The 25,956-nt window shown below is 50.3% G+C and overlaps 1 protein-coding gene and 1 long non-coding RNA gene across 11 annotated transcripts in view; one reads left to right on the top strand and one right to left on the bottom strand.

The window, feature by feature from the left end:
- Positions 1-25,956, top strand: part of CUX1 (cut like homeobox 1) — a 349,990-nt gene that overhangs the window by 296,155 nt on the left and 27,879 nt on the right. For 6 of the 10 annotated variants that reach the window (XM_055562788.1, XM_055562791.1, XM_055562787.1 and 3 more), the window contains exons 21-23: positions 11,255-11,557; positions 14,059-14,247; positions 21,235-21,499. The exons of the other annotated variants lie outside the window; for them this stretch is intronic. In XM_055562788.1, the coding sequence (XP_055418763.1) occupies positions 11,255-11,557; positions 14,059-14,247; positions 21,235-21,499 (757 nt within the window). The remainder of the gene's footprint in view (positions 1-11,254; positions 11,558-14,058; positions 14,248-21,234; positions 21,500-25,956) is intronic. 10 annotated transcript variants of the gene reach the window in all.
- Positions 1,472-5,939, bottom strand: LOC129638212 (uncharacterized). Its single transcript, XR_008707739.1, has 3 exons — positions 5,752-5,939; positions 5,241-5,352; positions 1,472-1,609 (listed from the first exon to the last, which is right to left on the bottom strand). It is a non-coding gene; the product is annotated as an uncharacterized LOC129638212 (long non-coding RNA).

Here is a 25,956-nt window from a genome sequence, read left to right as displayed (position 1 = left end):
TAGTGTAAATACCTTGTGAGACTGGAGGAGGAGGATCCATACTCCACAGAAATGGCACTTGGAGAGAACAGCCGTGGTGACTCTCAGTTGGGGAGGAAAAGAGCAATCTGTCCGGAGTGCCTGGAGCTGGGTGAGCACAGGGGCTCCCCAGGGGCAGCAGAAAGATGTTATAATCAATTACCACATCATAACACTGATGTATGATAATTACTGAGTGTTTCTCCTGAGATAGTGCAGCATTTGGCTGGAATGCAGTTCTTTCATGGTCCACTGCCTGATTAATATGCAAATAATAGGCTGATTGCATGATGAATGCAGAAAATGAGTTCGCTGATAACGTGAGCACTGAAGCGGGAAGATGATAAATTACTTTTACTGACTGTCGTACATTTAAGTACCCTTTCTCAACAATTTCATCACAAATTAAGTAAAGCAGTATGGAGAGATTAGGAGGATGTGTAAAATAATGTACCTTAATAGCTTTCCTAATACCATCGCATGCAACGAAAATGTCACTCGGTTCTGCTCAGCACAGCCCAGGGCCTGTGGAGGGCCAGATCGGTGCACTCACCTGCGTGTTGTTGGGGAGCCCAGAAGCAGCCCACCCCACCAGCACATTCCATATCAGCCAGGGATTCTCTAAGGAACATTCCATCACAGCGCAGACATTGTCTGCACGCCAGGCTGCCTGGCAGCGTTACTTAGAGGAGGCAGGCTGCTCTGGGGGCAAATCCCGGAGCCTCCCCACAGATGGGCACGCGGAGGCCTGCCGTCCACCAGGTGCCTCTGGGGGAAGGAAAGTTTCTGAGCTGCAGGCCTAAAAGACTCAGAAGGAAAACACAGTCCAAAACCACGTCTCAGCTCCTCCAACTCTTAGAAACACAGAAAAATTAATTCCACCAGCAGAATGGCGGTCTGAGGCGCCTAGCAGACAGGAGCACTACCGGCAGAGGACAGCAGGTCTGCTCAAAGCCGTAAAGGAGCCCCCGAGAGAGAGAGAGAGAACACATGCGCACAGGCACACACGCGCAGTGATTAATCTTTGATTACAGCAGAGCAATTTAACTAGACGGTTTGTTTTTTCCCATCTCAGTAATATATATTTAGACTGTTTGTATGACATACATTTTCTCTTAATGCACAGGGATGCATTGATAAGTGCTCATACACACAGCTGGTTTGGTAATAAGGTTATTGAAGGTAATTTGAAGGCATTATTTCTAAATCAGTATGGATCTCTGGAAAGCTGGGAACAGGGCGAGCACCGTGCCTCCCGAGGCAGGGCCAGCCACGTTGCCCAGGGCGGCTTCCGCGGCCTCGCCAGGCTGGTGGTTCACTACCAAGGTTTAATTGTAGCCGAAGGAAAGGTTTTGACTTTTAATATTCCCAAACTCTGCTTTGACACATGTATGTCCTTGAGGGCTCGTAAAAGATACACGAGAAAAATAACGGAAGTCTGGCAGGGGAGCAGATTTACCTGCAGTGCCCACAGCCCCCAGGTGAGTGCCCAGGCCCACCTCACCTAGGCAGCCTCCCCGGGTGTGGCTGAAGTCAACTCAGAATTGCTAGGATCCTTCCCCCTCCACCCAACACCATGCGCTTTCCCAGCCTGGGGAGAAAAGAGGAGGGTAGGAAACCATTCTTTCCCTCCATGAGGAGGAGAGAGAAGCTCCTGGTGGCACAAGGCGGCGCTGATGGGAGGAGGCCTGCAGACTCAGTTGCGGGCAGCCTCACCCGCTGCGGCCTGCTGCAGCTAGCCCCCCAGGACGGCCCTCCCACCTCCGCCCTCGTGCGCTCACCTCCGTCGCTGACCTCCCACCACGTATCCGTCGTCCCCTCCATGGAAACACAACCAGAACTGAGCTCAGCCTCTTCTCCCAGATATGTTCTCCATCCAGCCCTCCTTGTGAAAGCACCGCCACCACCACTGTCACCTGAGCGGGGGCCTGGCAGCCCTCCTCACCCGCTCCCTCCTCACCCCCTCTCTCCTCACCCCCTCCCTCCTCTCCCCCTCCCTCCTCACCCCCCTCTCCTCACCCCCACTCCCAGACGCGCACACACATGCACAGAGTTTCTGGTTCTTAAACATCCAGACCCATCTCTCCAGACTGTATATCCGGCTGGGCCCCTGCCCTCCTTCGGATCCTTCCCTGGGATTAAAGTCCCGCCTTCTCAGTGTGTGCATGTCCCTCCTGCACTCCCCCACCCCCACCATCTCTTTCTTGTTCGCTGTCCCCAGCCTCAGCATCAGCATCATAGTGCTGTGAGCTGCCACCGCCCCCTGGACATCCCCCCCACCCGCCTCCTTTTCCTCGTCACATGTGTCTTTGTGACAGTGACCTCGTAATGATGTCTGCCTGGGTCACCACTGTCCCCCACCTTCTAGCACCCACCTGGCACTGACATGGTCCCTTTATTGAATGAAAGGTTCCCCCCGGTCCCCCCACCGCTCTTCAAGTGGCTTGAAAGTCAGGCTTGGGGAGGTAAGCTGCCACAAGTTAAATAGAAACTTTGCATTAAACAAGTTTTCTTTGTTAATAAGTAAACTTTTGGCTTTTAAGTCACTATAAGAGTTCCTTGCACATGCTCAGTTGCTCAGTTAGGTCCGACTCTTTGTGACCCCATGGACTGTAGCCCACCAGCCTCCTTTGTCCATGGAATTTTCCAGACAAGAATACTGGAGTGGGTTGCCATTTCCTTCTCCAATGCATGAAAGTGAAAAGTGAAAGTGAAGTCGCTCAGTCATGTCTGACTGTTTGCGACCCAATGGACTGCAGCCTCCCAGCTCCATGAGATTTTCCAGGCAAGAGTACTGGAGTGGGTTGCCATTGCCTTCTCCGCAAGAGTTCCTTGCTGCTGTTGCTGCTGCTGCTAAGTCGCTTCAGTCATGTCCGACTCTGTGCGACCCCATAGACGGCAACCCACCAGGCCCCACTGTCCCTGGGATTCTCCAGGCAAGAACACTGGAGTGGGTTGCCATTTCCTCCTCCAGTGCATGAAAGTGAAAAGTGAAAGTGAAGTTGCCCAGTCGTGTCCGACTCTTAGGCAGACTTAAAAAAATGTTCTCACACCAGCACCTATTATCTCAGTTTTGCTGTAGAAGCAGAGCAATTTGGTAGGTTTGCTGAGATTTTCAGTGACTTAAGGCAGTGCCCAGGCGGGCTGAGGGCCAAAGAGTATTGCCAGCCTAGGGCCAGCGAGGGGTGCAGGTAGGGCCTGGCCGTGGGTGGGGTGTGCACTGACACTTGATGCCGTCTCTTTGGGAGTGGGCTTTCCCCAGGTCAGGAGGAAACCCACCCAGGCCTTGAGGACAGGGCCTGTGTCAGTGAGACCCTCCCCTTACTCCTCTGCTGGCGTAAGGTACAGGCCCTTGGTGAGCAGGCTATTCTGTGGTGGGGCCACTTCACATGCTCTGATATGTCTTAGCGTGTTGTTGGGTTACTTCTGTTCCTTTCTTGATAGCCAGTATGCAGTGGCATGTTGGGGACAGGAGGTGCAAAAGCTCCTACATGGCTCTATGACAGCTATTAGTCTCCATTTTTTTTTTTTTTTTTTGGCCATGTCAGGTCTTAGTTGCAGCATACAGAATCTTTTGTGTTGTGGCACGCGGGATCTAGTTCCCTGACCAGGGATCGAACCGGGCCCCCTGCATTGGGAGTGCGGAGTCTTACCCACCGGACCACCGGGGACGTCCCTCTCCACGTATTTTGTTTCAAGCCCCTGCTAGTCAATCCAAAGGCCACTCATACTCAAAAGCAGAAAACTCCACATGTTTACGTGGGCCATGTCTAGTGGAGATGTGGCTGGAGAAATAGGTGGGGTCCTGATGGGCCACGAGCATCTGCCCGGAGACTCGGAGGCAGGGGGCCATCAGCGCCACCTCCCCCACCCCACCCCCAAGGCAAGGTCTGGTGCTCAGGGATGTCAGAGAGAAGGTCCCACATCAGCCTGTGACCCTGAAACACAGGAGGGCAGATCAGGCTGCCATTCACCTTTGACACAGAGAAGCTCGTTATTTCTAAAGAGGGCTGTCAGCCATAAACCCTCAAGTCGAGGGTCCCTTTGAGGAGGAGCCACATGAACCTCGAGTGAATCCTCACGTTTCAACTCGGGTTCCGTGTCCCCAGCACGATTCCACATCTGCACTCGGCCGGGGAGTGTTCTGGGCTGGTGGTCACCCTGCGGTGGCTTCTGAAGCTGTCATCACCGTCAGCTGGAAGGGCCCTGAAGCTGGGCAGGGTCCTCCTATGCCAAGGCTCCCATTGCCCCTCCGGCTCCGTCTCCACCCTGTGCCTCCCTGGCACCCCTCTTTCTCTGCTCTTTGATTTCTGCCCTCACTCAACCACGTTTCCATGTGCCAGGCCATGACCTTACTGCTCCCCCAACCTTCTCCTTCCCTCTCCCATCTTCCATACTTGTCTTTCTAGTCACTTGGAATTTCCTGGCTTGGCGCGGGCTCAAAGCCTAAACTATGGACATAATGAAAAGTGGTGCATCAGACCAGCCGCCAGTTAAATAATGTTTGGGTTCTTGTCAGAATGTCACAGAGTACCCTGTCATTTTGTTTCAGCAACTTGTCCTTCTGAATGCACAGTTCGCCTTATGGCATGCCAGCAGTAAAAATGTCACTTACAATAATTACTTTTTGGTGAAAATGCTTGCTGACTTCCTACCTTCAAGCTGTTTTTTACACAGTGGGGAGATAATAAGAAATGACTTTATCCTGACTGCTCAAATGAACACTAAATGGAATTTGGGTTATTATTTCTGCAGATAGAGGGCTGGGCATGGAAATTTAAACAGCGGATCGTGTAAACTGCAGAGAGACTTGTCTCTGAAAATTATGGCGGGTGTGCATTTTCAATTGGCTTCCATTGAAAACTTAAGGCAGCTGTTGTTTGCCTGCTGTTTTTGGAATATAATATTTTTCATAATCCTTTTATAGTTCCTGAAAGCTCTGTGTATTTTAGGGGCCTTGAGTCGCTGTCTGTGCTTCCTGTATCTTACTATCCAGGCTTCTTTTCTGCAATATTCGAAAATTAATCTTGGAAAATAAACCTTCCCCCCAAAATTAATCCATACAGATCACTTTTTAAATGTAACACCTTACTACTGGCATCAAAATTGGATTAGATGATCTGTGTAGCTGGGCTTTTAAGGCAAATTACCCATTTTCAGTTGCCCCAGTTCCACAGGCTGCAGACTCCTTGAAAGCATGGTCTGTGTCTAATTTCTCTTACCCCTTGGAATTGACCTGATGGTCCAGTTGTTAGGACTTGGCACTTTCACTGCTGGGACCCCGGGTTCAATCCCCGGTCAGGGAAGTAACCTCCCGCAAGCTGTGTGGCTCAGCTAAAAGAAAACAAAAAAGTAAAAATAATATCTCTTATCCCTCTGCCAAGGAGAGTCTACAACACAAAGCAGGAGCTTTAAAAGCGTTGGCGTGGGCGAGTGAAGGAATGGATGAAGGCAGACAGGCTGTTATGACCTGCAGTGACTGATGGTGGAGGCTTCCCACTCCCAAGCCGGTCAGATCCTTGCTCCGCCCGAGTGACCTGGACCAAGTCATGCTGCCCATCGGACCCTCGGTTTCTGGGTGCAGGGTTTATATTCCCAGCACAGGAGCATCGTGAGAATTGAATGAGCCAGTGTGTAAATGCCCTTAGCCCCCGGCTGCATTCAGACGAGGTTCTAAAGATGTTCTGGTTCCCTTCCTTCATCCCAGAGGTGGGTGGGCTTTGGAGACCTTACCTTCGTGTTTCCTGGGGTGAGGTCAGAAACATGGACACATGGAGTGTGGGTGAAGAAACCGTATTTTGCAAGGCTGGCCCAGTCGCTCTGCCACTGACAGTCACACGAGTCCCAGGATCTGTGTGCGCTGGCCCCACCCGTACAGGAGGGCTGTTTAGAACATGGCGGGCGTGACTCGTTCCTGGCTGTGTGGCTCTGGGCACGAGGTCGTGTCTCTGTCCAGTGAGGCAGCTGGATGTGTCTGCCGCTCGGTGTCAGGTCATGAGGACAGAAGCATCTATCTCTAGTTCATTCCCGGGAGCCTCCGCACAGGGAGGGCACAAGAAACGTTCGCTTGAGCAGTAACTCCTGTTACAGGCAGTGATAGAATCAGGTTTCTTTCTTTTTTTTCTTATTTACTTTTTAATGGGAGAATAATTGCTTTTCACTGTTGTGTTGGTTTCTTCTGTAAAACGTGAATCAGCTCTAAGTATATACACATATGTCCCCTCCCTCTTGAGCCTCTCTCCCACCCACCCCGATCCCACCCCTATGAGGTCATCACAGAGCACCAGCAGAATAGGGTTTCTTAACATCATGTTCCTCCTCACCCCAAGATGCTCCTGTTGCAAAGCACCCCCTCTTGGAACTGCACCCCCACGCCCCGTGGCCCAGGTTACAACATGGGACCCATCTGGTCTTGCTCAGCCCTCTCAGCACGTCCACCCGGCCCTCAGCCCTGGTGACCCAATCTCCTGAACTTCTCCTAAATCTGTATCTGCCCACCCTCCGGCCTGCCCTTCTGGGGCCCCATCCACACTCCCTGTCGGCCTCCCAGCCCCAGCTGTGCTGTCCGTAAGTCCATTCTCTGTACTGAAGCAGCAGTGACCTGCCTTACTTTCTTACTCTTTGATATCAGGTCTATAATATTTCAAACACAGATCACAGAACAACCCAGAGAATGCCCATCACCCAACTTTAACCCTAACTTTTGATCATCATTCAATCCTACCTTTTTAAAGTAAATGAAACATGCGCCTCTCCTAGCCTCATTCCTCCTGGAAGTCAGCTGTCGTCCGTCCTGAACGTGCACCCTGTCTTGCCTGGAGGTGATGTTATCCCCGCACCACGTGTCTGTACAGAGTGCGTGCGGGTGCTCAGCCTGCGTACCAGCGTTGTCATCTGTTTGGTTCCGCGCCTCAGTCTGTGGGCTCACCATTATGCTTTTGTGCCGTCCAGACCTCACTGCTAGAGGGTTTTCATGGTTTTTTTCGGTTTGGTTTGGTTTTTTTTTGCTTTGTTTTTGGCCATGCCGCATGACTTGCGGGATCCTAGTTCTCCAGCCAGGGATGGAACCAGCACCCTGGGCAGTGAAAGCCTGGAGTCCTCACCACTGGATGGCCAGGGAATTCCCTTTGCTGCTGTTTATAGCACATGGTGGATAGCAGGAATGTGCCCAGGCTCCCAACTGCACAAAAATTAAAACAGACACCTTAGCCAATTCAAAGGCCCTGCACAACCCAGCCCCTGGGGACCTCTCTAGGCCTTATGTTCTCACTACACTCAATCTTACTGATGCCCCAAGCCCACCAGGTGTCTGGAACAATCTGTCTCCCTTCCTTGTCGCTGCTACTCCTCGCACCTTAGCTGGCTAATTCCTGCTCACGCCTGAAGTCCCTCTGAAGTTTTACCCTCCCGGGAGGCCTCTGCTCCCCCAGACATCAGTGTCCCCACCCCTTGCCGTGTGCTGTGTCCCACTGGCCTGACTCAGACGACTTGGGGAGTAAGTGAAAGAATGATGCAGTGATGCGTCTTCATCCATGCTTCCTGCTGGGACTCGGTCCTAAGTGAGTTGATACTGAAATGTAATCTACATACACTAAAACTCACTCTTCACTCATAGAAGTGTTCTATGCTCTCACTAATCAAGGTGTAGGATAATTCCATCATCCTCCCCAAATCCTCTCGTGAGCCTCTGTGGTCAGCTCCAACCCTTGCTTGACTCCCAGCAACACTGATCTGGAGACTTCCCTGGCGGTCCAGTGGTTAAGACTCTGCCTCCGCTGCAGGGGGCCCCAGGTTCGATCCCTGGTCAGGGAACTAAAATCCCACATACCACACAGTGTGGCCAAAAATAAATAAATATCTTTTAAAAATAGTAATCTCAGGTGACTTGGCATAAACCAAATTCCCAGTGATCTTAAAAAAAAAAAAAAAAAGCCCACTGATCTGTTGTTTTCTATCCCTGTAATTTTACCTTCTCTGGAATGTCATCTGAATGGCATCGCACAAGATATAGCTGTTGTCTCTCTCACCAGCATCGCAGTTGTATGCCAGGAACTGTAGAAGAAGCAGCAATAAGTCTTAAGGAGATGTACGTTGCATGCAGAGGACCTTTATGTAGACAAATATGTTCCAGTACAACTCAGTAACTACTCTATTTTTTAACATGAGATTCGGATTTACTTAGCACTGTGTGGCAGGTTCGTTCCTCACTACTACAACCCTGCCTGTATTTTTCAGATGAGGAAACCAAGATGTTCCAAGAACTTAGGAATCACATTCAAGTTGGCATCACGAGTTAGTGGAGGCACCCCCCATCCCACGTTCAGTACCTCATTGCCAAGCCCAGGGCTCCTCCGTGTGTGCGTGTGTGTGTGTGTGTGTGTGTGTGTGTGTGTTTGCCTTGCTTAAATTATCTTTAATTACAGAGAAGAGCACAAAACCCTGTTCTGTCAAAAAGTATCGTTTTCATCAGAAAGCTCGATTTGGTAATTTTTAGAAAAGAAAAGCAATATTTCTCCTCTGTGGACTATGTTTCTTCTCTCAAGATGCTGAGTCATCGGGCACTGGTCCTCCTGCCACTGAGGGGCCCCCCACCCCTGGCCCCCTCACCAGGGGGCGATGGGAACTGCTTGATGGATCTGATTTTGTGGTGCTGACCAAAAGTAGCTTTCTAGTCAAACAAATGACTTTGCAGTGTGGTGTTCTGAGCATATGGATTCGTGGATGTGTCCTGGAGTCTGTTTCCTGTCACCTCTTGTCCCTTTCACTCCAAAAAAACTTGGGCCAAATTCTGCTCTCGGTGACCAGACTGTAGTGGCACCTGTATGTGTTGGTGAGCAATTTAGACACAGACTAAATTGTGTTTAGACAACAGTTTAGACACAGACTCAGAACAGAGGTGCAGATACCAGCCCAGTACATTCCAAGGCCCAGTGGGGTTTTGATCTTGGTTGGGGAGGGGGTTGCCCTTGTCTGCAGTCGTGGTGGGGAGCGCAGAGGGACACTGGTAACGTGCAGCACACACCTGTGGTCAGTTCTTCCAGGGAATTTTCCTGGCAAAAAATGCAGGAAGGCGAGTGGCTTTACTGAGGACACCTGAAAGAAAGAAACATGCCTCCACTCCAGCTATTCTGGGGACCCGCCGGCGGCCGAAAGAAAACCAGGGGCCGGTGCTTGGGAGGCGGTGCCGGGTGGCGTGTTCTCCAGGCAGCCATTGTTCTGACCTTGCTGTGGGTTAAAGGACACCAACCTGAGAAGAAATCTGTTTATCATGTGGGGAATTCATGCCATCCTTGACAGTGTACAGTGAGCAAGATGGATGATCTGCCAAATTGGTCCCTCGCTTGGGTGAATCAGGGCAAATTTACAGTACAATTCCTCTGCTGCTTCAGATACAAAAATAACATTTTCCAGGTTTTATATCCAGTTGTACGATGACCTGGAGGTGAGCAGAGAGAAGAAATCCGATTTGTAGGGTTCAGATCGCCTTCAAGATTTATATGGACCGTTTCTGCCGTTTACCTCTGCCTCTTTCACATCCTTCACAAGCCAGTGTTTTGTTTTTTATTTTTAACCTGATTTTCCATGTTGAGCACACAGCTTTATGTGATGGTAGAACTCTGTACTGGTTGAAGACAATAGATGGGTTTATTGCAGTTGTTTTATTTGGGATTTTATCTTTCTAGGTATTTTTACAAAATATCTCTTGTACTTGGAATACATTTTCCATCCTCTTGAATTCAGAATAGGTTGTTATCCTGGATATCATATGTCCAGTGAAGGATACTCCAGGTATATGATCTGTTAAAATTCAGTTATTCCAGGATTTCCCCCCGTGGTCCAGTGGTTGAGACTTTACCTCCCAATGTGGTGGGCAGGGGACGAGGCGGGGAGAGATGCAGGTTTGATCATTGGTTGGGGAGCTCGGATCCCACATGCCCCGAAAAAAAACCCGAAACATAAAGCAGAAGCAATATTTTGACAAATTCAATAAAGACTTTTTTTTTAATGGTCCACATTAAAAAAAATAAAATCTTAAAAAAAAAGAAAGGGAATTCAGCTATTCCTTGGTATTACATTTTCTTTAGTCAGGTCATGGGTGTTTGGGGGTCGACGTGTGCTGGTGTTCACTGCGTGGCCTGGCCTCATGCACTGTTGTCTCTGGAGCCGTGGAGCCCACATGAAAGTGCCTGGCCTGCCCCTCACCCGTGATGCTGTGGGGTCTCACCATGTGCCCATTCCTAGTGGGGAGGAGAGACTGGGGGAGAAACTGCACCCAGACTCCAGCCAAAGGCAGGTTTTACCCTGTGAGTGGGGCTGCAGCGCTCAGTCACTTTGCATTTTCTCTGTATTTGGAAATTAGGAAGTGCGGAAGCCTTTATTCCTGGCATCCCCAAACTGGAATGGGTGTCAGGTTTTACAGGGAGTGCCGACAGAGGCCAGAAGGTACCACTCACCAACAGGGTGTGGTGCCCTACCACCCACCGGGCACCTCCAACAGGACAGCCCCTTCTGAAGAAAGGAGAGTGTGGGGACCTGACTACCCACACTGGCCCCGTCTCTTCCAGTCTCAGTGACCATCTGGTGTAGACAGACGAGAGCTGGGCTTTCAGAATCACATCCTGGGGTCTGACAGAGAGCTGGGTGGGTGCTCCTCTTCCTTTGCTTCTCTCCATGGTCACTGTGACACCCTCTGGGGTCATAGTGAGAACGGACCTGGGATCCCCACTCAACCCTAGGCCCCCAGGTGCCTGCAGCCAAGGCCTTAGGTCTCTTCTTCAAGGGTCTTCATCATTGTGGTGACCACACATTGCAGACAGCCCTCATTTAAAATAATATGTCCATTCACTTTGTGCTGGAAATTATGGATAAAATAAATATGCAAATTATAATATAGCCAAGATGCTTCTGAATCATAGAATTAAGGGGTTCTGTGGGAAGGAAGTCATGACAGTGATTAATAGGGCATACTTTTTTTAACAGAATGGCCTTTATTGAGTCTTCAGAAACGTACTGTTTAAACCCCTGCTTTTACTTCTTTCGCTGTTATTATTTTTATTTTTTTAATACAGAAAATAAAAGGTTAATTCTCAGTCACAATTCATTTGGATCCATAGACTGCCATACTGTCTCCTTTTTATACAGACGTCTACTTAGTAATTCCTAGATAAGGAAAGGAGGTGCACGTGGGGAAAGACCGCCGTCCTCAGCCTTGGGTTTCTGTGTGCTCTAATTCCAGAAAGCACTCCAAAGACCTCCGCCAGCTGCAGCCCTGCACCCGAGTCACCCATGAGCTCCAGTGAGTCAGTGAAGAGTCTGACTGAACTGGTCCAGCAGCCCTGCCCCCCCATCGAAACCAGTAAGGACAGCAAACCTCCAGAACCCAGCGACCCACCCGCCTCAGACTCCCAGCCCGCCACCCCACTGCCTCTCTCTGGACACTCAGCACTCAGCATTCAAGAGCTGGTGGCCATGTCTCCAGAGCTGGACACCTACGGCATCACCAAGAGGGTCAAGGAGGTGTTGACCGACAACAACCTCGGTAGGTTCCCTCCCCGGCTGCTGAGTCAAGAGGCGGCAGGCCGTTTCCTGTTGGGGATTCTCAGGAGGAGTGGGTGGAAGGGGCCTCAGGCTGGGCCAGCCAAAGGGTTTAAACGTTCCTAGGCTACCTACAGGAACCTAAAACGTCCTACAGTTGTGAGCACCAAGGGTTCGTAAGGGTGCTAGAAGTCCAAGGTCAGCCCCAGCCCACGCCTGCACCCCCACTAGGACCTCTTGGAAGACAGGCATGCCAGTCAGAGTCAACTTGGGCAGTGCAGTCTGACCACCGATTGCCCAGAGGCACTCTAAATCCTGGGGAGTGAGGGGGTGCAGAGCAGGAAAGAGTCAGCATGAGCCCAGCAGCATCTGGTTGGTGTCTCTGACCCAAAGTGGGGGCCAAATCACCAAATTACAGATGAAGCAGGCAGCTTGGTCAAGACCCAGGCATCGTCTTAACCTTTGACCTGGGATCTTGGCATATTCATGTTCATGTGTTAGTCTCTCAAAGTCGTAGTAGAATGTGTGTGTGCATTTTAAAGGGTGAGGGTTAGTAGCTTTCCTCACGCTCTCAAATGTATCTGTGACGTCCAGAATGACTGACAGCCACTGCTATGAAACCTCTAAGAGCGATACACATCATTTTCTGAAAATAATCACTTGATTCCCCCCAACACCCCCGTCCCAGTACAACAGGGTGGATCAAGCAAATAGTCACTAGCTGTTCATGTATATCCCTTTCCTGAACATAACTTGGAATGAAATGAGATTGACTTGCCAGATTAGAATTAAGTAAAATTTATTTAAAACAACCACAGCAACAACAACAACAACAAATGGTAAGGGGGCTTCCCTGGTGGCCCAGTGGTTAAGAATCTGCCTTTCAGTGCAGGAGACATGGGTTCAGTTTCTCGTCAGGGAACTAAGATCCCACATGCGCCACAATGAAGACCCAGCACAGCCAAACTTTTTTTAATCTTTTAATAAGAAATTAAAATTTTTTTTAAAAAAATGGTAAGGACCTGGGATGTTTATAGGCTAAACTGAGAGTCTGAAAAGCAGAAAAACCTCAGGTTTCCAAAATCAGTAAATGTTGGGGTTAGTAAAAATGTTAGGCTCAGTTAAAATGACTGATATCAAAAAAACTTATTTTCTCAAATCCAAAATTTTGCATGCAGTAAACTTTTACTTGGAATCCCACTTCTTACAAGGCAGTGCTCTATTAACTACCCTGTGAGTGCAGCTGGGGGTGTTTCCCTCTCACAGATGGAGGATGTGAGCCAAAGGGGGAATAAGCCAGTCATCAGGGTCACCCTCGGGCTTCCCAAGTGGCTCAGTGGTAACGAATATGCCTGCCGATGCAGGAGAATTGGGTTCGATCCCTGGGTCAGGAAGATTCCCTGGAGGAGGAAATGGCAATCCACTCCAGTATTCTTGCCTGGAAAATCCCATGGATAGAGGAGCCTGGCGGGCTACAGTCTGTGGGGTCGCAGAGTCGAACACAAGTGAGCACGCACGCTGGGTCACCCCACACTGAGGGGCAGAGCCAGTGTCATGGTCCGGAGGCTTTATGGTATCAGATGCCGGCCTCTGATCCCGGTCTCCACCTCCACTCGAAGTCCGGTGCCTTTCAGTCCTCCCGTCAGGTCCTTCCGGTTGTGCCTGGTTCTCGTTTGTGCCTTTCAAAGTGCTGGCCCCTCTTCACCTGCAACTGAATGGCTCTCAGAGAAGAGAAATCTTCCTTTCAAGCCTCTGATGAACACTGCAGACCTAACGCCACTGTGCTCTCCAGAGCGCAGTACCCTCTGATCAGCCCAGGGAGCAGGCTACTTGAACTGCAGGGACAGACTTCAGAGCTGGAAATGGCCTGCTTGTCAGGAAAATAAAGCTGAGGAGCTCTTTCTCCTTCTCTTTCCTGCTGTGACCTTGGGTCAAGTGGCCTGTTTTCTCAGCAAGACCTGATAACCTTGCTAATCGTGAAAGGAGCCAGTGCAGACGGCCCGGTTTGAGGCTCTGAAAGAGAGGTCGCCCCATGAGCTACTTAACCTCCCGAGCTCGGGTTTGGGATTAGCCACCTCTGATAGACGCAGCAGGTGTTGTGCGGGCCTTGGTTCATCCAAAACCCAAAGACTCTTTCTAGAGAAACCTTGTGTGTAAGCAGAATGTAAGAGGAATACTGACTCCATCACCCATGGAGGTCGTGACAAGTCTGGTTGAGGAAGTGCTTCTAAGAAATGCTTGCTTAGGACTTCCTCAGTGGTCCAATGGTTAAGACTCAGAGTTCCCAATGCAGGGGCATGGGTTAGATGCCTGGTTGGAGATCTAAGATCCTGCATGCCACACAGCTTGGCAAAAAAAAAAAAAAAAACTGCTTTCACTAAACCCAGGACTGATAAGACTCTGGGTCTCGAACCCCCATTTCTGATTTCACTCTGACACCTACTTGTCCTGCCAGCTCCCTGAGTCTCAGCGATGACACCTCTCTTGGTTCTGTTCTTTCTCCAGGTCAGCGCTTATTTGGGGAGACCATCCTGGGGCTCACCCAAGGCTCTGTCTCTGACCTCCTTGCTCGCCCCAAGCCCTGGCACAAGCTCAGTCTGAAGGGACGGGAGCCCTTTGTCCGGATGCAGCTGTGGCTGAATGACCCCAACAACGTGGAGAAGCTGATGGACATGAAACGGATGGAAAAGAAAGGTAACTTCCCACCCCTGCCCCAGCCTGTTGCTTTCTCATTTATAAACCCACTGTTGCTGATGAGGGACACTGATCTTCACACTGAGCTGATGAGGGACACTGATCAGTGACCAAGGGGCTGTGCGGCAGGGTGCAGGATATTTTGACAGTCATCTGCAGATGAGTACCTAAAAGGACTGGAGAGATTTGTGTTTTTTCTGCCTCAAGACCTGAACCCAAAGACATTTAGCATCGGAGGGTACTTTGATAATTCCTCAGTTGCCCTGGCGGCCAGTGTAGCTTTCTCTTCGAGAGAGAGTAAGGCCACTTGGTGTTGGCTCTTTTGTTTTGCTGGGTGGGTGGGGTATTGCAACATTTCATTGCACATGCACCATCATGGCAGGGCTTCCACATACTATCCTTTGGAAGAGATCGTTTAAAAATGCATTTGTAGGGCTTCCCTCATGGCTCAGTGGTAAAGAATCCACCTACCAATATTGGAGACAAGCATTCGATCTCTGATCTGGGATGATCCCACGTGCAATGGAGCAACTAAGCCTGTACACCACAACTGTTGAGCCTGTACTCTAGAACCCGGGAGCCGTAACTACTGAGCCCAAGTGCCACAACTACTGAAACCCAAGCGCTCTAGAGCCTCTGCTCCGAAACAAGAGAAGCCACCACAATAGGAAGCTCGTGCACCTGGAGAGTAGCCCCCCACTCACTGAAACTAGAGAAAGACGCCACAGCAGAAACAAAGACCCAGCACAGCCAAAAATAAATAAATAAAGTTATTTAAAAAAAAAAGATTAGCACAAAGTATCCTGTGAGAGCGTTATGAAGTTTACAGTAAGGAGCTTTCTTTTTTAATGCATTTATAAATAAGGCTAGCTCAGAGAAATTAGCTGTCTCCATGAAGGCCGCCTACCTGAAGGATGGCAGAGCAAGTTCCTGTAGAACAGACTTCTCTCTTGCTGTTATAGTCTCCAGGGCTATAGAGGGTATGGCCTCCCAGAGGGCTGAGAGCAGCTCCTTTCTCCAGACACATCGGAGCCCCCTCGATGCTGAGCGCAGGCTACAAATCCGAAGGGGTCTTCTTGGTGACAGAAAGGAACTCCTGCCCCATCTCGTGGCTCGCACTCCACGTGCCGCCCCTCGAAAGAGACAGTCCTGGGTCGCCTGTAATGCTACGAGCTCATTTGATGGCTGATAAACCCCTCAGGTGTGGAGAGTGGGCACCAGCTGCCGGTCTGGCTGCAGGAAGCTGTGACCCTGCCCATCAGTGTCTGCAGGGGACCTCACTAGAGAGTGGGGGTCACTACCACCCGTGGGACTGTGCCGGCCCCATGCCTAGCATGCCTGAGCTGGGCGATCGCGGGGGAACCCAGGCTGCTATCCCCTGAACTCACCTCCAGCTGAAGCACCACTGTCCTCACCAACCAAGAAAGGGCTCCAAGAAGACATGAGAATCTCTGGTGCTGGCTCTGTGGAGCTGGGCTCCAAGAAGACACGAGAGCCTCTTGTGCCAGCTCTGTGGGGCTAGGCTCCAAGAAGATGCAAGAGCCTCTGGTGCTAGTCCTCATGTGACCATAGAGCTTGCAGTTCCTAAGTGCCTCCTGTCTCCAGACACTGTGCCGAGACTTCATTCAGCTCACATCACTCCATGTCATACAGATGTTGTTATCCAGGAAACATGAGGCTCCGGCATTATGAGACTTGCCTGATTTCAAGTTGGTGTAAGCAAGAACCCAGACTCTTGAGAGCCCCTTGAACGGTAAGGAGATCAAACCAGTCAATTCTAAGGGAAATCTACCCTGAATATTCATTAGAAGGACTAACGCTGAAGCTGAAGCTCCAATACTTTGGCCACCTGATGGAAGAGCTGACTCATTAGAAAAGACCCTGATAATGGGAAAGATTGAAGGCAAGAGGAGATGGGGACGACGGAGGATGAGAGGGGTAGATGGCATCACTGACATGAGTCTGAGCCAACTCTGGGAGATGGTGAAGGACAAGGAAGCCTGGCGTGCTGCAGTCCATGGGGTCACAAAGAGTCAGACACGACTGAGCGACTGAACAACAACAAAACTTGGGCTGTCAGGCTTCACAGCCGATGCTCTCAGATTGTTCTGCTGCCCTATGCCCTGTGCCAGCTATACCGGGACCACAAGCCTACACATCGGCTTGCATGCCAGCCAGGGCCATCCGGTGGACTCCTGCCCTACCTGCCTTCAATGGCCAACCAAGGCCCTGCCACAGGCTACAGCCGTGGGCCAAGCTCCAGAGGCTTGGTGCTGTGTCACCCGCCCCCCCCAACAAAAACTTTTTCATTTTTTATCCTGGGAAATTGCAGACATAAATGTAGAGGGAATGGTATCATGAATCCAGGATATCCATTTCACGGTTTTAGCAACTCACCAGTGCTTGCCTAGGCAGCTTTAAAGCTGTGTGCCCTCTGTCAGAAGGCAACACCCTCCTGATGGCCACCTCCTGAGCATGAGCCCTGGGCCCACTGCTCCCTGCTGTGCCCCTCCTTCTGGGCCAGCAGAGCAGGACCCAGGCACCCCCAGACAGATCTCCGGGGGCCTCCTCAGCCGCCACCCGTCTCCTGCACAGGCTCTCGGCGCCACCTTGTGTCACAGAAGAGTTACTGTTCCACTGGGCCCAGGCCCCTCTGCATCCCAAAGTCCCTAAGCAGCTGGGCCCCCTGTCTCTCACCCTAGCAGGGCTGCTCACTGACCAGCCCCAGCGGGAGGCATCTGACCCCTCGGACACAACAGTGGGTGACCCTGTGCCCAGCACTTCCTGTGATTTCCATAGACTGTCGGTTACCCGCCCAACCCGAGGGGTCTGGCGGAACAGACCAGGCCCGTTTCTTTCTGGCCTCTGACTCTTATCACATTCATTTTGGGAGGAGATTTGTCTCTCCCATTGTCTGAGTTCTAATCATAGAATGGCACCTTAAGTAACTCCCTAGCCTAAGTTCCTGCATCTGTAACATGAAGAGAATACTTTCCGGCTGTAAGGATTAGAATGTACCTCGTATAACAACCAGCGCATAGAAGTGCTCAGTAATGAGAGTTATTCAAATAATTTGTATCCCTTTAAAATACGTGAAAATAAGTTGTGTCCCCGCCCCCGCCCCAGTCTAACCTAGATTAAACATTCTGCGCCAGGCAGTGCAAGCTGCAGGGTTCCCTTGGAAGCCCTGCTCCCTCCTCTTCCACGGAGCTCTGCTGCTTCTCCCTTTATCGCGATCTTTCATTGCTCTCCTTTCTTTCTTGTAAACCCCTCTCTCTGCTCTAGTCTGCCCTCTGCTTTCTGTTCCCTTCATGAGACAGCCCTGAACCAACCTGTTCACACAGTTCCAAGCACATGCACGCACACACACACACAGCCTCAGCCAGCTGGAGGGCTGGGCCCCCCTCCCTGAAGGCTACTGAGGGGCCCTGACAGTCCTCTGTGACACTGCAGACCCGAGCGTCAGTACTGCTGAAGCTCCCAGGCTTCCTGTGGCGCCCGTGGACACAGCCCAGCCCTGCTCCTGCACCCTGACCAGGGGGTGGGGGCTCTGGCCACCATCTGGCCAGGTGGGATGGGCACAGAGCTGCCCAGAACACACTTAGGCCAACCTCAGTTCTGACACTTACTAGCCGTGTGACCTGCGGCGAATCACTGAACTTCTCTAGGCTTCAGCTTTCCCGTCTGTAAATAGGGATGTCACTGGTCTCTCTCCCATAGCATAACTATGAAGATTAGATGACAGGTGTTAGCCGCTGTTGCTGCTGCTGACAGATACTGCCGTCCTGACCACTCCATGCTGTCTCAATTTAATAACACTTTTTCATATTCCACTGGGACTTCCCAGGTTGCACCAGTGGTAAAGAACCCGCCTGCCAATGCAGGAGACTTGGATTCGATCCCTGGGTGGGGAGGATCCCCTGGAGAAGGAAATGGCAACCCACTCCAGTATTCTTGCCTGGAAAATCCCATGGACAGAGGAGCCTGGCGGGCTGCAGTCCTCGGGGTCCCAAAGTCGGACATAACTGAGCGCATGCACACACATACATACACTCATATCCCATCAGTTTTAAGAAGTTTTAAGGAGTTTTCAGACCATATTCCAAATTCACTAGAATGACCTCTGTGGAGGATTCATCCAAACTGTTGAAATCCAAACAGTTCTTAACCGGAAGCACAGTGATTAATAACACGTAACCTCAGAGAGGAGCAGGCGAAGCACAGACAGCCCTGGTAGAGCAGACAACTCAAAATCCAGGAATCACCCCCATTTACCTTGCAGCCCACTCTGCACACCCTCAGGTGATAGTTGCACCCGAGTCCCTGAGCCTGCTCTCAGCCGGCTCCCCACCGCCCTCCTAACCCTATTCCACAGTGAAGACACATGAACAGCGTATGTCCACCCCTCACCTCCCCCCAGCCGCTGTGCCTTCTGGGGTGGGCTGAGCGATCCCGAGCTCTGAGCTCTGCTCCAGCCACTCCTCCATTCCTGGGTCAGGCCCCACCTCCTCCAAGATCTGAAAGTCCTACAGGCTTTCTCAAAGCTCCTTCTCTTCTCCATCCCCCAACTTCTCACTCACTCCCCACATTTTTTCAAGACTATGGCCCATGGATCACTGCCTTCCTGCCTTCCTCCATGCCCACGTGCTGCCGCATCCAGGGGAATGTTATGACCCCTCTGACCTGTCCAGCACCCGAGCCACAAGTAGTTTGACCCCCTCAACCCTTGGTTCCCCAAATTTCATCATCACCCATAACTGCTCTGCCTCTCAAAGCTTAAATTCAGGTGCCTCCTCACTGATCTGCCCATCTTTCCACATTTGTCTGTTCATCCCAGTGGGCCCGGACGGCCTCCCGAGCTGGGATAACCCCTCCCAGGCTCCCCCCAGAAGCACACCCTCTCCTGCTCTCTCTCCTTCCTCAGACCCCCTGAACCCGCTGGCTGCAGCACTCTATCACACAACTCTCCACTCTTCACCCTTCTGCAAACCCCAGCCTGGGGGCAGTGTCCTGCCCGTCTTCACACAAAATCATCCTTGGCACCTGGGACCCACAGGGGTTGGTGCCACCTCAGATCCATCTCTCCCCTTTCAGCAGGGTCTTCTGTGCTTCTCCCCCCCACCATCCCTCCCCTCCACCCCCACCACCGTCTCTCTCCCACCTCTCTCCAAGACTCTGTTCCCAGCTCTTCAGAGCTGCCTTTCCTCCTGCCTTCGTACTTCATGAAGAAAACCAAGGCCATCAACTCTCCCCACCTCAGTCCCTATAAGTGTGTCTGGGTGTCTACCCCCCATTTCCCTCCCTCCCGCCCACTCCTGGCCCATCTCACACACATCACCTGGAGCACCAGCTGTCTGTCTCCTCCCTTCTCAGCTTGGAAACATCAGCTCCCTCTCGTCTTTAAAGGCCCACCGTCAGCCCTGGACTTCCCTTCTAGAAGCCATCCTGTGTCTCACTTTTCCTTTACAGTTCGGCATCTTAGAATAGTAACTCCTGCCCACTACCTCCATTTTCTCATCTCATGTTCACTATTAAACCCACTGCAGTCTGGGTTCTCCTCTCACAACTCCGCTATATCTGCTCACCATGGTCTCCAGTTTCGCCCTAATCACTTAGCACCAGGACATCCTGGATCCTTGTCGGACTTTGATTTTTGTAGCACTGTCTCGGGGACCCTCCCTCCCCACTCATCCCTTCCTCACCACCGTCTCCTGGTTGGCCTCCCATCCCTCTGCATCCTTCACGGCTGCTGCCTCCTGCCTATCATCTGCATGTGAGTGTTTTCCAGGATTCCTTCTCCGCCCTTCTCTGTCCGTCAGTTCGTCAGGGTCATTGACTTTACTACGAGTTCTATTCTAGTGGTTCCAGGTTCCGCTCTCCAGCTTAGACCATTCTTCTGAGCTTCACACCTGTCTTTCTAACTGCCTACAGACCATCTCGTTGTGGATGACCCAGAGAGCCCTCAGACTCCACGTTTCCAAGATGACCCCTCATCCTCTCCCCTTAATCTGCTCCTCCCACAGTACCCAGTCCAGAGACACCAGTGCCCCCTTCACCTCCCACGCCTGAGGCCAGGGAGCCGTCCCCAGCTCCATCTGCTCTAGTCCCTCGCTGAGTCGATCCCCAAGCCCCATCAGTTCTGCCTCTCACAGTGAAACCATCTGTGTGCTTTTCTCCAACCCCGTCACCACTGCCTTCGTCTACATCTCTGTCCTCCTTCCCTCCCCACTGAGCATCTTCCCTCCAGTCCTTCGTCCTCCGTCCATCCTCCAAGCCACTGCCAGGTAGCCTTTAAGAAACAGAGAGCTCATCACCTCATTCCCTTTATTGAATCTTTGTGTCTCTTCCCCCTGCTTTCAAGGTAAAGTCCAAATTTGCAGCCTCCCCTGGCCACCCATCTCTCCAGCTTTAGGTCCAGCATCTCCACTCCCCCTCCTCCACATGCATGCACCCACACGACACACTCTGACCATGCTGTTTCCTACCTGTGTCTCTGCACACACTATTCCTGCTTTCTGGAGTGGCCTCCTGCCGTCTTTTATCTCACTCCAGTTTTTTTCTGCTTAATCCTTCTTTGTCCTTCAAGATTCAGTTCAAACATCATGTCCCCTGGTTGCCTCCCCCATGCCCTCCCCAGGCAGGGCTGAGTGCTCCCCCTCAGAGCCTGCCTCCATGGGGTGCCTGGGTGCACCCCGCTGGGGTCATCTCTCTGTATACTTCTCAGTGTCCCCACTGAACCATGAGTCACGCAGGGACACACAGGGACCTCCCCTTACAGCAGAGCAGGTCCTTGATGAGTGTGTGCTGGGTTTCAGAATGGTTCTAGTCCAAGCGTTTTGAGATGCTCTCAGAAGAGCAGGGAGCTGCCACGATCCACGCAGAAGTAACCAGGAGTGGACGGTGTGCCGTGGAGCAGGGGTGTTGGGCGGCCTGGGCGGGTCTCCCCGCTGGGCCCGCCCCTCAGTCTGATGTCTCTCCCTCCCTCAGCCTACATGAAGCGGCGGCACAGCTCGGTCAGCGACAGCCAGCCCTGTGAGCCCCCGTCCGTCGGCATCGACTACAGCCAGGGCGCCAGCCCCCAGCCCCAGCACCAGCTGAAGAAACCCCGAGTAGTGCTGGCCCCCGAAGAGAAAGAAGCTCTGAAACGAGCATATCAGCAAAAGCCATACCCGTCACCAAAAACCATCGAAGAACTCGCCACCCAGCTCAACTTGAAAACCAGCACCGTCATCAACTGGTTCCACAATTACAGGTATGGTCCTGCTCTCAGCCCAGTCAGTCACAGCTCTGCGGGAACGCACATCCAGCCCTCAGGAAGAGACCAGCCATTCACTGCGCATGGGAGGGCATTCTGGGGGCTGAGAACTTGGTATTCAGTTAGTTGGCTTTTTCTTTTTATTGGCATTTTAAACTCCCAAAGATGGAGAGTCATACAGGTAGAGACAATCCGTGTCTTCTGTAACCAGAAAAAGTCTCTTCTCAGTGCTATCGTTGAAAAGGTAGAGTGTATGGGACTTCCCTGGCGGTCCAGTGGGTAAGACTCTGCTTTCAGTGCAGGGAGTGTAGATTCAATTCCTGGTTGGGGAACTAAGATCCCACATGTTATGCAGCATGACCGAAAAAAAAAAAATAGTTGGAAAAAAAGGGGAGAGTGTAGTCATTCTTGGTTCCACAATAGTGAGCATGTATCTAGGGATTTTCTTATGCTTTCTCAAGGTCTTTTCTAGTGGTGTTTTCCAAATTAGTTTGATTCATTTTGTAATTAAATAAATGAAGTAGTGTAAGACCCTTTCTTTGGGGAAAGTCATGAGTTCTTGAAGATTTATTGAGCATCTACTAGGTCCACAGACACTGAGCTACAGGTTTTAACTAGCACTGTATCACTTGATCCTCACAACTATATAAGATACAGTCCTGACCACATTCTATAGATGAGAACATAAAGCTCAGAGGGGTTAACTAACTTACCTGAGCAGGGAAGGGCCCAGCGCACTCGTGCAGAAAAAGGGACAGGGTAAAATGTTTGGATTAGATAATGGAAATCCACTGACAGGTAATGAATTGTTGATCACCCGTATAACCAAGACTCCCTGCTGCTAGAAACGGAGAATTCTCAGTGGTCTGATGGAGAATCAGGCCCATTGAATGCCGTGTACATGGCCATCTCAATCGCTGGTTCCTGTCATAACATCATTTTCTCTCAGGCTCAACAGAACGGGGTAGGTGCTCCTGGGATACCAAGGCGACAGGTGCTTGTGAAGAGTCAGTGCAGGTGAGCAGCGGGCAGCAGAAGAGCCCAGACAGCCAGGGGCCAGAGGGAGGAGTTGTGTCTCAAAAGTGGCCCTGCCTTATCAGATAGGTTCTGCTGGAATTTCTGACAGGGCCCAACGAAACTTCCAGGTTCTGAACAAACTGGAAAATGCTTAAATATTAGATGGGAGCCAAAATAATACCTTTATCACCAATGAAGGCTATGTTAACAGATATAGCTTAGTGTGAGAGCCAACTAGACCTACTGCTGCTACTGCTTAGTCGATTCAGTCGTGTCTGACTCTGTGCGACCCCATTGACTATACCCTGCCAGGCACCTCTGTCCATGGGATTCTCCAGGCAAGAGTACTGGAGTGGGTTGCCATGATCTCCCCAAGGGGATCTTCCTAACCCAGGGATTGAACCTGGGTCTCCTGCATTGCAGGCAGATTCTTTACCACTGAGCCACTAGGGAAGCCCAATAGACCTGCTACCTGACTCTTAAAACCAGGCCAGTTTATCCATCAAGGCAGCACTGGCCCCAGGCAGGCCTCACCATGTGTGGGCTGGCTCCCAAGAAGACAAAGAAAGTACATGAGCTGAGCACAACCAGCTTATTCACTCCTAAATTTACCAATCAGATAAAAACAGAAGCAGAGCGAGGTCAGCAGTTGCAAGAGTGGAGCTCCCTCTACACGGAAGGAAACTTCAAGAGCAGTAAACAAGTACAGTGAAGGCGAGTGAATGGAAACGTGGGCAGAGGTTCCCCAGAGCCTCTCCTTGCCAGGTGTTATGCAATCCTGTTTTCACTTTCCAGACACAGAGGTGCATTTGAATGTGCGCTTTCAAGTCTTCTTCAAGTCACATCCAATTTAATGAAGTATCCTAACCCTGGACAGGAGGGGCATGAAGCTGTAGACTGCTGAAAATCTGGGTAAAGGAGCTGTCAGTCACACAAAACATCTCCAAAGCCGTTTCTCCCCGCCCTGCTGGGAGCCACCTTTTTCCCAGATCCCCCTGCAGGCCTCAGTTGAGAGGCAGTGACTTCCTCCTGGCCAGGGCACACGCTCTTCAGGTTTCCCAGCTGGCCTCCTGACCCCCATGGAAATGCCATCACATGATGGTCAGCTGGTCATTGTGGAGATGCCTGATTTGAGCATTTAAACAAATCCAACTATAGAGAAGGCGGAGATGGGAAGAAGAGCCATGGAACCTCAAAGCTTAGTCATGAGCTCAGATCCAGACCTAGAGTAGATGGGTGCTCAATAAATGCTGTCAAATACACTCCACAACAAAGCAGGCTGGTAAGTCCAGTGGTAGAACCAAGGGCAGAGACCAGTCTCACCTGCAGAAATCTGGATGAATATCCTAGAAGAGGTATGATGTGTGCAGGGTATTGAAAGAACTGAACTAGAGAAGAATTTTATAAGTCACAGAATAGGTTGGATAAGAAGTGGCATCAGGTCGCTAGGAATGGCATAAAGCCCAAAGAACTGAAGTCCCTCACCTAAGACCACCCAAAGGAAAAGTGCAGAGATTCCAGCTGAGCCAGCCCTCTTTCCACGGCTTCAGCTCTTCCCTTAAATGCTCAAGACAGACCGGCTCACCTGGTAGGTCCTATAGCACTTCACATAAGGATGAGCATACAGCAGCACACAGGCACTGAATGTGTTTAATTCCTAAACAAGAAAGCAGTTACTTTTTTAAAAAAAGTTTATTTATTGTTTATTTGTTTGGGGCTGGGCTGGGTCTTCGTTGTAGTTCGCGGGCTCTTTGTTGCTGTCTGTGGGCCTTCTCTAGTTGTGGTGTGTGGTCCCTAGTGCGCCTGGGCCTCAGTACTCGTGTCACAGGGGGTTGGTTGCCCTACAGCATATGAGATCTTAGTTCCTGGACCAGGGATCGAACCTGTGTCCACCTGCTTTGGCAGGCAGATTCTTAACCACTGGAGCACCAGGGAAATCCCTTCCTTTTTTTTTTTTCCAAGATATTTTTATTACTTGGTACTAAGAATTTTTTTATAAAGATTAGAAATATAGGAAAACCTAAAACCATCTAGTAAAAATAGCTATATTTGACTATATGAAAGCAGAAAATGACAGGATTCAAGATATCAAAAAGTCCCAAAACAAACACAGCAGACTGGGAAAAAGTGAATATTTTACAATACATGTAATAAAGTGTTCCTCTGTCCATTTTTATAGGAATTGATTTTTAAAATCCTACTGAACAATTAGTAAAGAATATGAATAGGCATTTCATAGGAAAAGAAATAGGTACTGCTAATATATGAAAAAATGATCAATTAGATTAATAGTTTAGAAATCTAAAATAAAAACAACATTCCACTTTTTTGTTACCACTTGGCAAATCTTTGAACGTGTCCCAGTATCTGGTGAAGATGCAGAAAAGTGGCAGAAATATAGTATTTGTAGGGGAGTGGATTATTACTAATAATTTAGAAAGTGATTTTGCAGTTTCTATTAAAATTAAATAAGCACAGATCTTTTGGCCCAGCCATCTCACTTTTGAGATTTTTATCCTAGAGAAATAATACACCAATTTTTAAGGACCTGTGGTCAAAAAGGCAGTTTCTTAGGTTCTTTCCGCAGGAGTTAAACAGAAGTCGATTTAATTTTTTCTGCACCACTCGAACCCATAGGGAGTAAATGCTTGGGGTTGATTTTTACCCCCATCAAAAAATAAACAAAATTTTACTTCCTCTTCTTTTACTCTAAGGCCATCAGAAGTATTCTAAGGTGACCATTTACCCAGGAACACCAGAACAACATAGCCCAGGCAGGACACCTGCTCTCCTGGAGAACAGGTCCACCCAGCAGAAACTCTTCCAAGCCCTAAAAACCACAGCATTCTGTCAGCCTTGCATGACTTGTCTGAAAACCAGATTTGCTTCTGGGACCTGGTCTTTCTAGACCAAAAGATAATCTTCCTCAGGGACACAGAGACTAGTCTAGGCTGAGAAGGGTGACGCCTCTTATCTGCTAAGTGCGTAACATGTGCCAGTCCCTGAGCCAAGAACTTTATAGATGTTATTTCATATTTCCTCCCACCTGCAGTTGAATTCAGAGCTGCCAGCCCCATTTTACACGTCATACATGTAAATGTTTAAACGTCATACGTGTAATTCTAGCCAGTGAGGGTCACAGCCTCCATCCCAGGTCTTGGACATGAAGTTGTCCCTCCCGGTCCCTCAGCCCTTCTGTCTCAGCCTTAGCACTTATAACAAGGACTTTGTCATTCAAAAGGTAGCTGGGTGGTAAAAATAGAAAAATAGTTCCTTTTTTTTTGGTCTACTTTGTGTCCCATATTTAATATTTCATCGTGGTGGTCCAGTGGTTAAGACCCCATCCTGCCACTGCAAGGGGGCGTGGGTTCTGTCCCTGACTGGGAAACTAAGATCCCACATGCCATGTGGCGTAACCAAAAAAAAAAAGAAAACGA

The sequence above is a fragment of the Bubalus kerabau genome, chromosome 23 (genome assembly GCF_029407905.1).
Source record: "Bubalus kerabau isolate K-KA32 ecotype Philippines breed swamp buffalo chromosome 23, PCC_UOA_SB_1v2, whole genome shotgun sequence".
Taxonomy (NCBI): Eukaryota; Metazoa; Chordata; class Mammalia; order Artiodactyla; family Bovidae; genus Bubalus; species Bubalus kerabau.
This window is presented reverse-complemented; position numbering and strand designations above follow the sequence as displayed.